Raw genomic sequence first — 15,869 nt, forward strand, 5'->3', positions numbered from 1 at the left:
CAATTTAAGCATGTCTTAGGGCATCTTCTTAGGACCTATTGTTTCATTAATGTCTCATGAAAAATTTTAATGTCGATTACATGTTAAAATCATAATATTTTGGCCATGTTGGGTTAAATGAAATATTACATTATTAAAATAAATTTCACCCATTTCTTTTTGCTTTTCTTAACATGGCCACCAGAAAATTTTAAATACGTGGCTTACATTTGTGGCTCCCGTTATATTTCTGTTGGATAGTGCTGACTGCGAATATATAAAGAACTCAGGCTGATCAATAAGGAAAAGAAGCCAATAGGAACTGGGCAGAGGACATAAATTATTCACTGAAGAGGAAGTGAGGATGGCCAATACACATATTGATTAGATCTGCAATCTGACTGCCAGTCAGGAGAATGCAAGTTAAAAACACAATAACAGGGCTTCCCTGGTGGCGCAGTGGTTGAGAGTCCGCCTGCCGATGCAGGGGACACGGGTTCGTGCCCCGGTCCGGGAGGATCCCACATGCCGCGGAGCGGCTGGGCCCATGAGCTGTGGCCACCGAGCCTGCGTGTCCGGAGCCTGTGCTCCGCGACGGGAGAGGCCACAGCAGTGAGAGGCCCGCGTACTGTAAAGAATTCTAATGCTACCGAAATGGAGTGAAAAGTGAAATTAGTTCTCTGAAGTGTTCCTTCCCCAACTACCCTGTATTAATCAAGGTTCTCCAGAGAGCTAGAACCAGTAGAGAGTGTGTGTGTGGTGTGTGTGTATCTATAGACATATAGAGAGATACATGGTTAGATAGATACATATATACATATATTGATTTTTAGAGAGACACAGCTATATAGTTAGATTTATCCATAGCTGTCCATTTATATCTGTATCTCTGTATATGGGGGGGATAGAGACATTTATTTTAAGGAATTGGTTCACACAATTGTGGAAGCTTGGGTGAGTCCAAAGTCCAGGCAGGGTGGCTGGCAGGCTGGAGACCCTTGAGTCCAAGGGCAGTCTGCCAGGAGAATTCCTTCCTGCTTGCGGGGGCGGGGGGGTCATTCTTTTTCAGTTCAGACCTTCAACTGAGTGGATGAGGCCCACCCACGTCATGGAGGGTAATCTGCTTTAGTCAGCATCGACTGATATAAATGTTAATATCATCCAAAAAATAGTGTCACAGAAACACCTAGAGTAACGTTTGACCAAATATCTGGGTATACATAAAACTAACAGACCTCTATTCCCCTTTCTTCTACAGAGGATGCTAATTCAGTATTTTGGTGCAATCCTTCCAGATGTTTTCTGTGCATTTGCTAGTGTGTGTGTCTGTGTGAGTGTATATTGAGAGGTTTAACACACTTAGAGGATGATCTTCTTTCTTCCCCCTCTCCTTTAATCTGTTAATGTAATAAATGATGTTGTTAGAACCCTATTGTTATATCATCCTTTCTTCCTACAAGGAATGGGGTTTCAGTTTGTTTATCTTTAGTTTTTCATGTACAAATGCTTACAATTTTTAAGCAGAAACATCTCAACTTTATTCTGTTATCATTGCTCTGACTTTTCCACTGTATGTAGGCTTTGAAAATTAAGGCTGTATTTCGAGGGACTAGAGTTTCTAGCTGACCTCTAAATGGGGGCTTCCACTTGTAGGTAGCTTACTTTTTTTCCCCTTAATAATAATATTTTATTCTCATGAATGCTTTGTTTGTAATTTAAAAAATAAGCTGTCTGTGGCTTCAGGGAACCACGTGCCAGTGGCCTTCTGACGATTCGGTGGTGGACAGTACTTTCCTTTGTGACAGGTCCTTTGTTGAATGGTCTTGGGAGGCCATGGTCAGGGGCTGCTAAAGATTGTAGCTCCCCTCCCAGCTTCCTGTTGGGGGCACCAAGATGACCCAGCCAAAACAGAGTTTAAGTTATAGCTAAACACTAGTTTTAAAAATGGAAATGTCAGCCGTTTGGAACAGATTCCCAGAAAATAGGTGATAAAGGTAATGATATTTAGTAGTAATGGAAGTCTCTGTGGAGACTAGAGCTACTCCTTCTGTGTTCAATACCATTTTATCCTGAGCCCTTAAATTTCATTATCTATTTTTTTTTCCTGATAATCTTCATTTCTGACCTAAGGTTATGCTAAGATTTCCAAGGCCACCATCAGAAGGGGCTTACTTCACATTTAGGGAAGGCTTACCTTAGGGGCTGGAAGGGGCTGTGGTTCTAGAACGGACCCACTTTTGATTGGGGTAGGAAGAAGTGGAGGAGAAGCTGATTCCAAAAGAACCAGGAACTTCAGGAGCCCTGGAGAGCATCCCTTTATTTATTACCTGCCAAAGGGAAGTCTTCCTTTCAACCAGAATCCTTTTTTTTTTTGGCTACACCACGTAGCTTGCAGAACCTTAGTTCTCTGACCAGGCATTGAACCTGGGCCCTCAGCAGTGAAAGTGCAGAGTCCTAACCACTGGACTGCCAGAGAATTCCCTGGAATCCGTAACTAATGGTTGGGTTGGCAGGATTGGTGAAAGTAGATGTCCTTTGAGATGTTTCTTTTTTTTTTTTACATCTTTATTGGAGTATAATTGCTTTACAATGGTGTGTTAGTTTCTGCTTTATAAGGAAGTGAATCAGTTATACATATACATATGTTCCCATATCTCTTCCCTCTTGCGTCTCCCTCCCTCCCACCCTCCCTATCCCACCCCTCCAGGTGGTCACAAAGCACGGAACTGATCTCCCTGTGCTATGCGGCTGCTTCCCACTATCTATCTACCTTACGTTTGGTACTGTATATATGTCCATGCCTCTCTCTCGCTTTGTCACAGCTTACCCTTCCCCCTCCCCATATCCTCAAGTCCATTCTCTAGTAGGTCTGTGTCTTTATTCCTCTCTTACTCCTAGGTTCTTCATGACATTTTTTTTCTTAAATTCCATATATATGTGTTAGCATACGGTATTTGTCTTTCTCTTTCTGACTTACTTCACTCTGTATGACAGACTCTAAGTCTATCCACCTCATTACAAATAGCTCAATTTCGTTTCTTTTTATGGCTGAGTAATATTCCATTGTATATATGTGCCACATCTTCTTTATCCATTCATCCGATGATGGACACTTAGGTTGTTTCCATCTCCGGGCTATTGTAAATAGAGCTGCAATGAACATTTTGGTACATGACTCTTTTTGAATTATGGTTTTCCTTTGAGACGTTTCTGAAGGGCGGGTTTGAAATATGTGTTAAAAAACTTTCAGAATAACTCTTTCCTTTAATCCAGAAATACAGCTTCTAAGAATGTCCTCTGAGAAAATAAGAAATGATATGCACACAGTCTCAGCTCTAGGAATTTTCATTGCAGGTTTGACTCATAATAGAGAAAAACAGTAAAAAAAAACTCAGAGTCCAAGAATACGGATCCATTAAATAACTAAGATTCTGCAATATGTATGATACCCCCCAGCCTCTGGAAATGTTGACACAGAATTACTTTTATTGGTAGATGTTGCTGTATATTCCTGACAAACATATAGGAAATAATCCTGTGTTTTGGTTTAAAAATTTTTTTTAAAGTGTGAGCGTGTGTGTGTGTGTGTGTGTGTGATTGTGTGTCTGGACTGAAAATTTTTTTTCTAATCTATGTTTCTGGAGTTTTTTTCTGTAGTAAATATGAGCTCCTTGTGGAATTATATAAAAAGGAAGTGGCTATATTTTGTACAACATGCCTCGTTTGTAAGTCAGGAAATGATTGTAGAATATTTGAGAAATACTGTCATCCAAAGAAACTCAAAGTAAGATTGCAGCATTGACGATGTGGGGAATCCCAAGTTTTCTGGACCATTTATGAAGCAGTGAGCTGACAAGTTAGCTGGGAGGATGCAGGTGTCGGTGGCAGTGACCTCTGGTTACCAGAGACACTGAAAGCTTAGAAGTAGAGCCTGCCTGGGCTGACTCCATGCTTGTTTCACCTTAAAATTAAATTATTGTGAAACATTTCATTCTGTAGATAGAATGACCTATTTCAAAGAATGCACAAGCAGGAAGGTATTAGATAGCCTTTACTATAGTCACAGAATTATAGAGTTCATTTTGCGGAAGTATGCATGTCAGTGTTAAAAAATGAATGGTATTCTCTAAAACTTTAAAAATTCTAATATTTGACATTTAATATATAGGGCGGGCAACTAGGAGCCTTACTGAGATAAACGTGAGGGGTTGCCCATGCCCTCTCCTCATTCCATGAACAATTACATTCTGATTAAAAATCTGGTAAAAATAGAGCTGGGCCACTGTGGGATTGCCCTAAACTTAAGGTTTGCGTCCCCAAGCGCTGTTGGGTGCAGCTGGCAGGGCTCAGAGTCACTTGATTAACTCTGGATCTTGAATTCTTACTCTGGGTTGAATTTTAGGATCTCACTGAATCCTTTTTACAAGGTGACTTAATCAGCTTGGGATGCTATAAGAAAATACCGTAAAATGGGTAGCTTAACAACAGAAATTTATTTCTCACAGTTCTGGAGGCTAGAAATCTGTGGTCAGGGTGCCAGCACGTCGGGTTCTCGTCCTGCTTCCTGGTGCATGATGACCACTGTCATCACCTGTCCAGCATCTGCAGAAAAAAACACCCTGTGGTGTTTTTTTTTTCCCTGATGTCAAGCGTTGGGGTTTTCTCTGACACCAAATCCATGTCGTTTTTCCACACCAGTTCTCCAGTTCTCCGACACCAGCAGGGTGTCTAACAATTCAATTCAATTCTGACACTATCTAGAGTCAGCAAGGACCCCATGGGTTAAGGGCTCAGTCACCCAAGACTGCCCCCAGCTCAGATGCCAGTCGCAGGACCCACGGGCCACCTTCTGCCTGACTGGCTATAAGTTTGGGGTTTCCCGCAGCCCCTCCTAGGGTTCAGTAGTTTGTTAGAACGACTCACGGAACTTGGGAAAGTGCTTTACATCCTGCTGCTGCTTTATTATAAAGTCTGTAACTCAGGAACAGCCAGATGGAAGAGAGGCACGGGACCAGGCATGGGGGAGGGGTGCGGGGCTTCCACGCTCTCTCCTGGCACCTCTGTGTGTTCACCAACCCAGCAGCTTTCTGAACCCCATTGTTTAGGATGTTATGGGGGTTTCATTAAGTAGGCATGATTTGCTCAGCTATTAAATCATTGGCCATTAGTCCTTGGACTCAGTTTTTCACCCTCTCCTCCCCACCCCAGAGGTAGGAGTAGGGGTGGGAGGGGCAGTGGAGCTGAAAGATCTAACCTTCTAATAAGCTCTCCTAGAGACCAGCCCCCATCCTGAAGCCACCCAGCACCCACCCTCACCAAGAGTCATCTCGTGAGCACCCAAAAAGCAAACTCTGAGGGTTTTAGGGGCTGTGTGCCAGGAAAGAGGGTCACCACAGCCCCACCTGGTCTCCCTGCTCCCACTCTTAGAGTCTGTTTTCCACCCAGCAGCCAGAATTGATGCAGACTGTTGACAGCGGACCGCTCCACATGTTCCCCATCTCGCTCAGAGCAAACTCCAGTCCTGCCCTGGCCACTGAGGCCACCTGTGGGCACCAGCCTCCAGGCTGGTCCCTGGGCAGCCAGCCGTGGCCTTCTGCCCGCCCCTCCCCCTCCAGGTCCCCTTGGCGTCTTCCCCCAGCTCCTCGGTCTGTGCCCAGCGCCCCATCTCAGTGAGCCCGCCCCAGCACCTGTTCCAGACTGAGCTGTGTGGCCGCGGGGCTCACAACTGCCCTGACCCAGTCTACTTCATAACACATTTACATCTTAGGTCTGTAGTTGATGCCTCTTCCCCCCCTTAGAATGGAATGCGAACACCCCGAGGGCGGGGTCTTTGTCCCTGAAGTTTCCAAGCACAGCACCTCTCGCCCTTCTCAGCGCTCAGCACACACCTGTGAATGGACCATGGCCAGCTGGTGCTGAGAACCGGCACTGGGTCCTCACCTCCCTCCTGCCTGTTGTGCCCAGCAGGGCAGGGGACGCACGCTGGTGTGGGGTGGTGATGCTTGCTCTTGCTCTCTGACCTGCTTCCCTCTTCATTTCTAGACCGGCCTCATTGTCGCCTGCTACCACGGCTTTGTGGATACTGTGGTGGTCCTAGCAGACTGCCCCCACGTGGACGTCAACTGGCAGGACAGCGAAGGCAACACGGCCCTCATCACGGCTGCACAGGCGGGTAAGACCCAGCTTCCCTCCCCTCCCAGGCAGTGGTGCTGGGGGCTGCACTTGACCTCGCTCCCGAGATTGACGGCAGATGGATGTCGTTGATCAGAGGTCGTGCTTTACTGCTAAGAGGGACAAGGAAAGGGCTGAAGGTGGGTGACATTCTCTTTGTGTGTTTGGGACAGTGTGCTGCTGAGTCCAAGCTCATACTGCCCTCTGCATGACAGGCCGGTCAACCCAGAGGTGAGGTGTTAGGGTGAGGAACAGTGACTTTATTCAGAAAACCAGCAAACCAAGAGGATGGTGGAGGTGGACTCCCGTCCCAAAGAACCTCGAGTAAGAATTCAGGCTTCTTTTATACTAAAAGGGGAGGGAGTGTGGCTGGTTGTTGGAAACTTCTTCCTGCCAGAATCTTTTGTTCTTGCAGCTGTCTGAGCAGGTCTGGTCACAGTGTTCCTATAAACCTCCAACAACACAGTTGTTGTTTTCTGTTTTGCAACTTTTTATCTCTATGTGGATGGAAAGGTGTTACACCTGTAAAGGTCAGGGTCTGGAGAATGAGCTCTCCTGTATATTTCAGGCTGTAGGCAACCTTCTTTGACAAAAGGTGCCGAGCCAGCATGACTCAGCACAGGCGACAGAGCACAGAGGTGAGAACAAAAGGAACAGACCTCGTAGGGCATCAGGTCTGCTGTCTGTTCCAAGTGCAGTTTACGCACTAGTGCAGGACTCAGTGTGGCGCAGAGCTAGCTCTGAAACTGCCCGAAGTCTTTGAACGTGAAGCTGCACCAGAAAGCCAGCTCCACGTCCCCTACCCCAGAGCACTGCACCCCACCCTGTGCTCCCGGGATCCGGGAGATGCTGGTGAACTCATGAGTGGAAGAGGCACTGGTGACAGTGAATGTATAAAAGTGGACATGTTTATGAGGTAACCTTGCACTCGGCCTGGGGATGTAAAGGAAACCAGGGGCTTCTGGCGGAGAGTGTATCAGTGTAACAAGGTGAGGCTGGTGGTGAGAGCGCCTTGTAAAGGGTAAGTGAACTTCGTCCTGGGATGTTCATCTCCAGAGGGGGTCTTTATGCCAGCATTGACAAGTGCCCTGTGCACAGCTCACCCCTTCTGGAATTGTACTCGGACATTTTGGGGACAAACATGAAACTGTGCTTCTCCCTTCAGAACTGCACTTCCTTTGTAACCGTGGTACTAACCGGGTTTGTAATAGACCACTTTCAAAATTCTTGGCCATCAAGATTACGTCTATTGCATCACTCAGGTTCTCAGTTTCCAGCAGAGAAGCTACTTCTGGCTGAGTTAGGAAGAAAAGGCGTTTGTTTATTAAAGAAGGTGGGTCACCGTTGCTGAGAGTTGTTGAGAACTGGACTCAGGCCCGGGACGCTGCAGAAAATGCCCCAAACCACACAGCATGTTGATTCTGGAAGGGGAATGTCTGCCACTACCACCCAAGGGGGACTTCCCTGTCCTGTCTTGCATCATAGGCCCCTGTGTCTAATCCAGCGTGGGTGACTGATTGCGGAGCCCAGGGGAAGCAGAGACTCAGCATCTTGCAGTTTTGTCCCCATAACGGGAAGTAGTCTGTGCTCACCTGCTTTTCAATCGAGAAGCCTAAGGCAGAAAACCCCCTAAACTTAGCCAGGTGTCAGGGCTGTGCTCACACACGTCCACCTCATCAGGTGTCAGGGCGTGAAGCTTTCCCTCCACAGAGGCTCTCCAGACTTTGAAAGCCCAGGTACACAACGTCCTGAACAGCAAAAGAGTAAAAGGATATTGTGAGAGGCGGTCAGTGACCATGACCTTATCACTCATTACCCCCACTGGCCAAGAACCTGGGCAGGGACCAGGTGGTGAAGTGAAGGGCACTTCTGCCCTTGAGTAATTGTCCAGCTAAATAGCCATCTGATGGGGCTCTGATGAACGGGTGCGCTGAGAGCCTTGGCATGAGAACACCCTGTCTAGCCTGGTGGTTTGGGACAGGGGTCGTGGAGGGGGTGGGCATTGAGCTGGGCATTGCAGAGGTCAGAGGGAGGCCATGCCAGCCAATGCACCACAGAGCCTCAGGACCAATAGGGAGCCAGGCATGTCTTAGGAATAGCCAAGGACCATGTGCGTCTAGGATGGGGGAGGGGTGGCCCCATGAGGAGGCAGGGGACCAGGTCATCTAGGGTCTAGATACAATGCAAGGGAATGCATTTGAGTGGCATGAGGCTGGGTGCGTGGTGACGGGGCAAGATGATCCTGGTGGGCACAGAGGCTGTTTCAGAGAGCAGAGAAGGAGCACAGCCGAGTGGCAGAAGGCTCAGGCCCTGGTGGTTGTGATGGTGGGCCATAGGGGAGAGGTGGGTCTGGGCTGGCTTTCAGCCTTCGGAACGCCAACTCAGAGGGGTGTACATGAAAGGAGTGGTGGTCGGAGAAACGTTGCCTCCACTCGGTCCCCAGGCCTTTGAAATGCTGAGCCATCTAAGTAAGAGGTCTTCATGGCAGGAGGAAAGTGTGGAGCGCCAGACTCCAGTCCCTGCCGGAACACAGAAGGTTGGCCAGGCGTTCCTGAGCAGTAGGGCCAAGGCATGGACGAGAGCACGAGTCTCATCTCAGAGTATGAGAAAGTACAGGAAGGCAAGGTTACTTATTGATTTGCGAGAGCTCTTTATGTGTGTAGGGATATTAGTGGTGGTTTAATACCCATGAGGCACTTTCTGAATTCTTGCCTATTTGAAAATGTTTTTATTTTGTTTTCACTCAGAAAATAACAACTTGTCTTTTGCTTTTAAAAAAAAATTTTTGTGTGTTGCAGAGGAATAGTCTGAATCCAGCCTGATTTTTGTCTTTGTTGATACCCTGTTTCTCAGCCTATAAAGATCTCCTGCCCCCCATCCTTGAGAAGAACCCAACCAACCACCACCCACAAAAAGAAACCCCAACTGTCACTATCGTATATTTCCATTCCTGCTCTCTGTGTTTGACTTATATTAGGCATATTTTTACTTTAGGCAACACTTTTCTGTTATCTCTTTGAACACTGCATCTACCTTGCTTTGTTTTTGCTTTCTGGGGTTCCCTCTTAGGTGTAAGTTAGGTCCTCACGTCACAGCTTTCTCTCATCATTGTTTTTTTCTTTTCTATCTTTTACTCCAGGATCTGTGGAAATGCTTCATATTTCTTCATTAGTTTGTTTTTATGCTATTCATTGGGTTAAATTTATTTTTTTCTTCATGAGCATACTGACGTCTTAGCCCGTTTGGGCTGCTATTACCAAAATACCATAAATTGGGAGCTTAAACAACAGAAATTTATTTCTTACAGTTTTGGAGGCTGGAAGTCCAAGGTCAAGGTGCTGGGCCATTTGGTTCCTGGCATGCATGTGGCATCTTCCTGCTGTGTCCTTGTACGGTGGAGAGAGCAAGATCCAGGTCTCTCGTGTCTCCTCTTATAAGGACACCAGTCCTGTTGGATCAGGCACCACTCTTTTGACCTCATTTAACCTTAAGTTACCCGCACAAAGGCTCCATCTCCAAGTACAGTCACGTTGGGGGCTCGGGGCTTCAACATAGGAACTTGGAGGAATACAACGGTTAGTCCATAATGCTTATCTTTAAGCAGAGCCTGTGCTTCCCTGAACTGGTTTATTTAAGTCAAGGATGACACAGGTCCTTTCAAGGTTAGAAAGAGGCCCAGCAAAGGGAGAAGGAAAGGGCTCCATGTGCTTTCCAGGCTCCGGGTCTGAGGCCTCGGGTGCAGAGGGAGAAATCCAGGCGGGGCTGAGGGCAGTCACAGCAGCGGCTCCCGTCCCTGGACTGCAGGCATGCGGTAGGGCAGCGGTCTGTGCCGGCCAAGTTGAGCCCCACACACCCCTACCTGGTGTCGTTTCTGTTGGCCGCAGGAGCTGGGCATGGGAGCACCTCAGGTCTCCTGCTTGGCTCGTGTGCCTGGGCGTGGGAAATGGCATCAGTGGGTCGCCGTGCATCCCCGCAGCCCCCCTTTTTCCCTGGGGCACCGCTGGAGTTGCCCCAGGTCTACTCAAACACATGTAATGCACAGACTCATAGACTTAGAGAACGAATTTACAGCTACCAGGGGGGAAGGGTGGGGAGAAGGGATAGTTAGGGAGTTTGGGATTGACACGTACACACTGCTATATTTAAGATGGATAACCAACAAGGACCTACTGTACAGCACAGGGAGCTCTGCTCAATGCTATGTGGTAGCTTGGGTGGGAGGGGAGTTTGGGAGAGAATGGATACATGTATATGTATGGCTGAGTCACCTGAAACTCTCACAACATTGTTAATCAGCTATACCCTAATATAAAATTAAAATTTAAAAACAAAAACAAAACCCTGTAATGCCCCATCCTTCCCTACAGCTGGCTCCTGTCTCCACTGCCTCTGACAGAAATTCCTTTCTGGAATTCTGGCCAGTGGATGGTGTCCTTCTGTGGTTTCTAGTACCGATAAGGCTTCTCCCTATTGCTTTGGTCATGGGCAGGAAACTGGGACAGGGGACAAGACTCCTGTGTTCATGGCCCTCCTGCTGTGACCTCAAGAGCACTGGTGGTCCCCGGTGGAGCCTCCCCTCCAGACAGAGTTAGACTGGAGGGCAGTTGGCAGGACTCACGTGGCTGGGGTGTGTTTAAGTATATGGGTACCAGCGGTGAGGGTGTGGCAGGGGGGCGGGGAGGTGACCCAGACCGGGTCGTGCAGGAGGCTGGCAACGTGGTGGCCGTCCTGGGTGCTTTCTCCACTCAGCCTTGCTGATGTTCTTATAAGCTGATTGTAAAAAACGATACACAATGTTTGGAGAAAAACAACACATAAGCAATTAAACACATAAAGCAATTAAACTTAAGGGTGAAGATCTCTTAGCTCCACGCTCTTAGTTCTTTCCCATTTTACTTTCTAGAGGTAGTAACCATTGTTAATGACTGGATGCGTAGATAAGTTCTTTTCCATCTTCTTTTATAGAAACAAAATATTGTAACGTATTTTCTCTTTTTCCTGGCTTCCATGATCCTCGGCCTATTGACTGATTCGTCCAAGTTCTGTCTGTAGTGTCTGTTTCTTAACCACTCTCACCTCTGCGTGGCCTCCGCTCCCCCCACGGGGCCTCTGAGCCCTGGGACACCCACCCAGGCCTTCGGTGGTGGGGGAGGCTTCCTGGTTCTGCCCACCAAAGCTTTAGGATTGAATTGTTTAGGGGGAGGGGAAGGAGGGAGAGTATGGTTCTTGTGCTACTTTAAAAGAAGTCCAATTAAAAAGCATTTCCTTCTTTCTCTTAATTGCTTCCATGTAAGGAAGCGATTTTTCCCTAATTTATTGCCGCAGGTGGAGGTCATGACCGCACGGGGCTGCTTCCCTCTCTGAGAGCACCATGACCTTAGAACACAGCCTGGTCCTCAGCCTTGAGCTTGTTACTGAACCAAACATGGGTCCACTCGCCCGCAGGCAGTAAAGCCAGTGTCCTGACACCAGGTGTGGTGGAGGAGCGGGCAGTGTTTATTGCAGGCACCAAGCAAGGAGTCCGGGCAGCTAGTGTTTAAAAGGCCCGAACTCCCCAGAGGCCTTCAGGGAGAGGTTTTTAAAGGCAGGGTGAGGGAAGGGGCTGTGGGGTGTGTGATCAGCTCGTGGACGCTCTTCTGATTGGCTGGTGGGAAGTAACTGGGAGTCAGCATCATCAACCTTCTGGTTCCGACCCGTCTGGGGGTCTACATGCCTGTGGGTAGCATACAGTTAACTTCTCCCACCTGGTGGGGGACTTCGGTATCTGCAAAACAGCTTAAAGGACATGGATCAGATTCTATCATCTATAGCCCTTGAGGAGGAACTGAAGGGCCTTGAGTTTGTTTAATGGCTAAACCATTATTAATTTGTCTTGCTTGCCTGTTTGCTTTGTTTCTGCATTTTCTCACTTCTCTGATTAAATTTGTTCTTTGGAACTTGGGGGAAGCCTACGAGGCTAAAGTTTTTCTACCAACAAGAGGCAGGCAGAGGACACGGGGGGTGGTGGTCCTGTCCTGTGAAGGCCTCATAGGGTCCTGCTCGGTTACAAGCGGGATCGCTGTCACCCACAGGTGGGTAATCTATGTTTTAACCCAGATCTGGTTAAAACACAGATTTCTGGGCCCCGCTTCTGGAGTTCTGGATTGTGTAGGTCTGGGGTGGGGCTCGAGACTGTGCCTTTCAGTGAGTTCCCCGGTGATGCTGATGCCGCTGGTCTGAGGACCTCACTCTGAGAACTGGGGCTTTAAATGTTCCTATACCAAATGGTGACCCAGGGTGCCTGTCAGTGGGTATAAGAGCTGGGGGTGGGGTGGGGTAGTTCATGGACCCGGGTGAGATGTCGGAGGGACACAGAGCTGTCACTAAATCAAAGGGAGAATAAAGGAAAGCAACTGAGCATCTATCTGCTCATGACTTTCATGTACTGTTTGACCAAAGAGAGGCTGTTTGGGCTTTCAGCTGATAGAATCAAATGATGTCCCGTTTTAATCCAATTCCATAACCAGCTTTATTTATTTGATGATGTCTTAATTCCAAAAGATGTCTAGTAATACATGCTTACAGTGAAAAATCACCACAGAAGTATTATTATATAAAAAAAAGAAGTCCGTTTTCACTCTCCCCAATTCTCTCATTGACTGACCACGTTCCAGCTGGTTACATTTCCAGAACTCACTCTCTCTCCCTTTAAACACAAAGGGTGTGCACGCACCTTTTATTCACGTGAATGGGGTAATTCTGTAGAGACTGTGATTTTAATTTTTTTCACTCCATCTATCTAGGAGATCTTTCCGTGTAGACTTGTGCACACGAGATTTCCCTGCCTCTTACAGCAGCACACCCGAGTGATGGTGTGTTCGGGGCCGTGTCCCCCGAGTCCAGTAACTGAGCCAGTTCAGTAAGCCATGGGTCATCCATTCTATACAAGATCCTCTTTTAAAACAAATATTTATTCAGCAGTCACTTCATGTCCAAGGGCTGTGCTAAGTGCTGGGTCTACAGGGCGGGCAAGGGCACACGTAACCCCATCTCCCAAATTTAAAGTCTAGTGTGCACGGGTTTCTGAATGAGGCTGTTTCAGACCACGCTGGAGTGGAGCCCTTTGTGTTGACGGGGTGGGGAGGAGGGGCGCATCTCTGAGGAGGGCGTACCTGTCAGCATCCCGGCCGGAAACAGGTGGAGCGGCAGGTGTGCTCAGAGTCTAAGCTGAGGAATGGGTAAGGGAACTGTGAGTAGAGGTGGCGGCAGAGCTCAGGGGCAGGCCCTGGAGACAGAGAGAGCCCGGGCGGGCTGCCCCCAGGAGCTGGGACCTGGGACACCTGAGCCCCTCGAGGAGGGAGGTGGGCAGGGGACAGGGGCTCATACCCGCCCTCCTTCCACCGGGCCCCTGCTCAGTCACTGAGACTTCAGGGTTAAGAAACCTGGCAGTTGTGGTCTGTGGCGGTCAGAGCAGGGCAGAGAAGGAAAGAGAAGAAATGCACGGATAGATTCTTAGAACCCAACCTCTTCATCAAAGGACGCACACCTTTTAAATGTGCACATTTATGTTGCCCCTGCCGAGTGGCCTTTAGGAAAAGCTGTACCAATTTATATTTCCCACCACATTCCCAAGGATCGAGAGTTTGTCAACTCAAAATGGACTTCGCTTGCTGTTTGTGTTTCCTTGATTCCTATTGGAGCCTAGGATCTGCTATGGTGCTTTTGGGTGCAATCTACTGAATACCCAACAAAACAAACTTCAACGATGAGGAAACAGTCTTCTCTTGCAACATGATGTGTTTGAAGTCAACAGTTGGGGGGTTGCTTCATTGCATGGCTTCCTGATATCAGGACCTTCTCAGAAACGCTCTTGACCTTTTGTCTCATGGTCCCAAGATGGCCTGGCAGCTCCAAGCAGCGTGGCTTCACGTTACAACACAGGAGGCTTCAGGAAGGAGGAACAAATCCCTGTCCATGTTCTGTTCTCTAAGACAGGAAAACATCTCCAGAAGCCGCCAGCACAGCTTCAGTTACATCTGCCAGGGTTGCATCACACACCCTGCCCCAGGCAGAACAAATCGCTGGCCAGGGCGGTGGAGTGACCTCAGTCAACTTTGGCCCCCGCAGAATCTGTGTGGTTAAGGAAAACTGTAAAGCGACCACATGTTTCTATTATTTGATATCGCAGCTGTGTAGCTCGTCTGAGAGTCGGGAGTGTAAATGAGGGTGCGAATGCCTGGGTCTGCCTGGCCGTGTTCCCTGCGAAGTCTCGCCTCCTCAGGTCCTTATGCAGAATAAAGATACAGCTGAATCTAAATTAGGCCTTTACCTAATATATCTATGAAAATAAAGCCTCAAATAATCCCTAAATCTCATTCAGCCAGTGATTTCAACTTCTACCTTACTTCCCCTAACAAAAGTATAAAGTAGGATATAACCAAAGAAATGAATTACACGCCGGGGGGATGGCGTTAGGTGTTTACTATCTCCCTTTCTTATTCCCCTTGAACAGAAGAGCAGGAGTAAGATGAAGTGAGAAAACTGCAGGGGTCCTTCTGAACTGGTGATATCAAGCTGGTTCAGTACAAGTAACCTCTGGTGCATCCTTAGAACTTGTTATTCCTTGAACTTATCTTTAAGATTTTGGAGGAAAGGCACTGAGAGCCAGCCTGGCATTATTCATGTCACTTGTTTGCTGAGGACAGGCTGGCAGGCTCAGGCTGCCTGTGTGTGTTCTGACTTGTGAACTGGATTTGGGGAGTGTCCCACTTCAGAGGAGAATGTATGACTTGGCCTGAGGCAGGCCAACGCCTCTTCATTGTATTTATCTTATTATCACTACAGCCGATCACGATGTCTAGTCTGACTTCCTTGTGATTTTTATGGATTTTTGAAATGTTTTCCTTTTACTCGGTTTCTACTGTTTTAAGTACATTAGAAGTTGGCACGTCTCTGAGGTTTCCTAGCATCGCCTCGCCTTTTCCCATAAACTCCGTTTTTTGGAGCCTTTCTGATTGAGCACAGCAACGCCACCTCCTTCGCAGCAGCTGGCCCTGCTCCTCAGTCAGACAAGAGGAAAGCCTGTCTGTGCTGCCCGCCCCCCTGCTCCCCTTGTGCATTTTCCCCTCCTCTGGATGGGGACGAGAAATCTGTTCTCTTCCTCAGTGCTGCTGGGACCTGATATTTCCAATCAACAGTTCCCTCTACTGGCCCGGTTTGGAAAAGTATATTTTGAGTACCTGGTGTCAGACCAATCAATATTTAGACAACCCTAATTCCATTTTTAGGTCTGCACAGGTTTATTGTCTGTTTCCTTTCCTTGAATAAAGGAATAAACAAGACGTTTAGCCCATCATTGGTACCCAATTGCATGTTGAATTAATAATTGTGATGGCCATGAAATCTTAGTTAATGTGGGTTATGGCTTGAAAATTAGCAACCTTTTTGATAAGTGAATTTTTTCAAGGGAGAAGTAGGAATCCTTCCGCCTTTTTACGTACTAAGTATTGATTGAGCTTGCAGTCAGTTGGAAGTTTTGAACTTATGAGCAAGAGCGGTGGCTGTGGGAATCCACGGCCACATGGAGATGTGGACCATGAGGCATCATGGTTCAGGTGCCTAATCCAGGCTTGGGGGACCAGGGCAGGGCTTCCAGTGGAAGGGAAGGCTCATCAGGTAATTGGGTAGAAAGCAAAGAAAGAGTATACTGGGCGGGGGGAGCTAGCCTGGTGCAAAGGCCA

At 47.7% G+C, this 15,869-nt stretch overlaps 1 protein-coding gene across 2 annotated transcripts in view; it reads left to right on the plus strand.

Annotated features, from left to right (window-relative positions):
- ANKRD33B (ankyrin repeat domain 33B) overlaps positions 1-15,869 on the plus strand; it is an 85,939-nt gene that overhangs the window by 38,149 nt on the left and 31,921 nt on the right. The window contains exon 2 of one of the 2 annotated variants that reach the window (XM_081231734.1): positions 6,022-6,151. In XM_081231734.1, coding sequence (XP_081087860.1) covers positions 6,022-6,151 — 130 coding nt within the window. Of the gene's footprint in view, positions 1-6,021; positions 6,152-7,132; positions 7,172-15,869 lie in introns of those variants that run through there. The other variant, XM_081231735.1, reaches the window with a different exon arrangement.

The sequence above is a fragment of the Mesoplodon bidens genome (assembly GCF_964165515.1).
Source record: "Mesoplodon bidens genome assembly, chromosome: 4".
NCBI lineage: Eukaryota > Metazoa > Chordata > Mammalia > Artiodactyla > Ziphiidae > Mesoplodon > Mesoplodon bidens.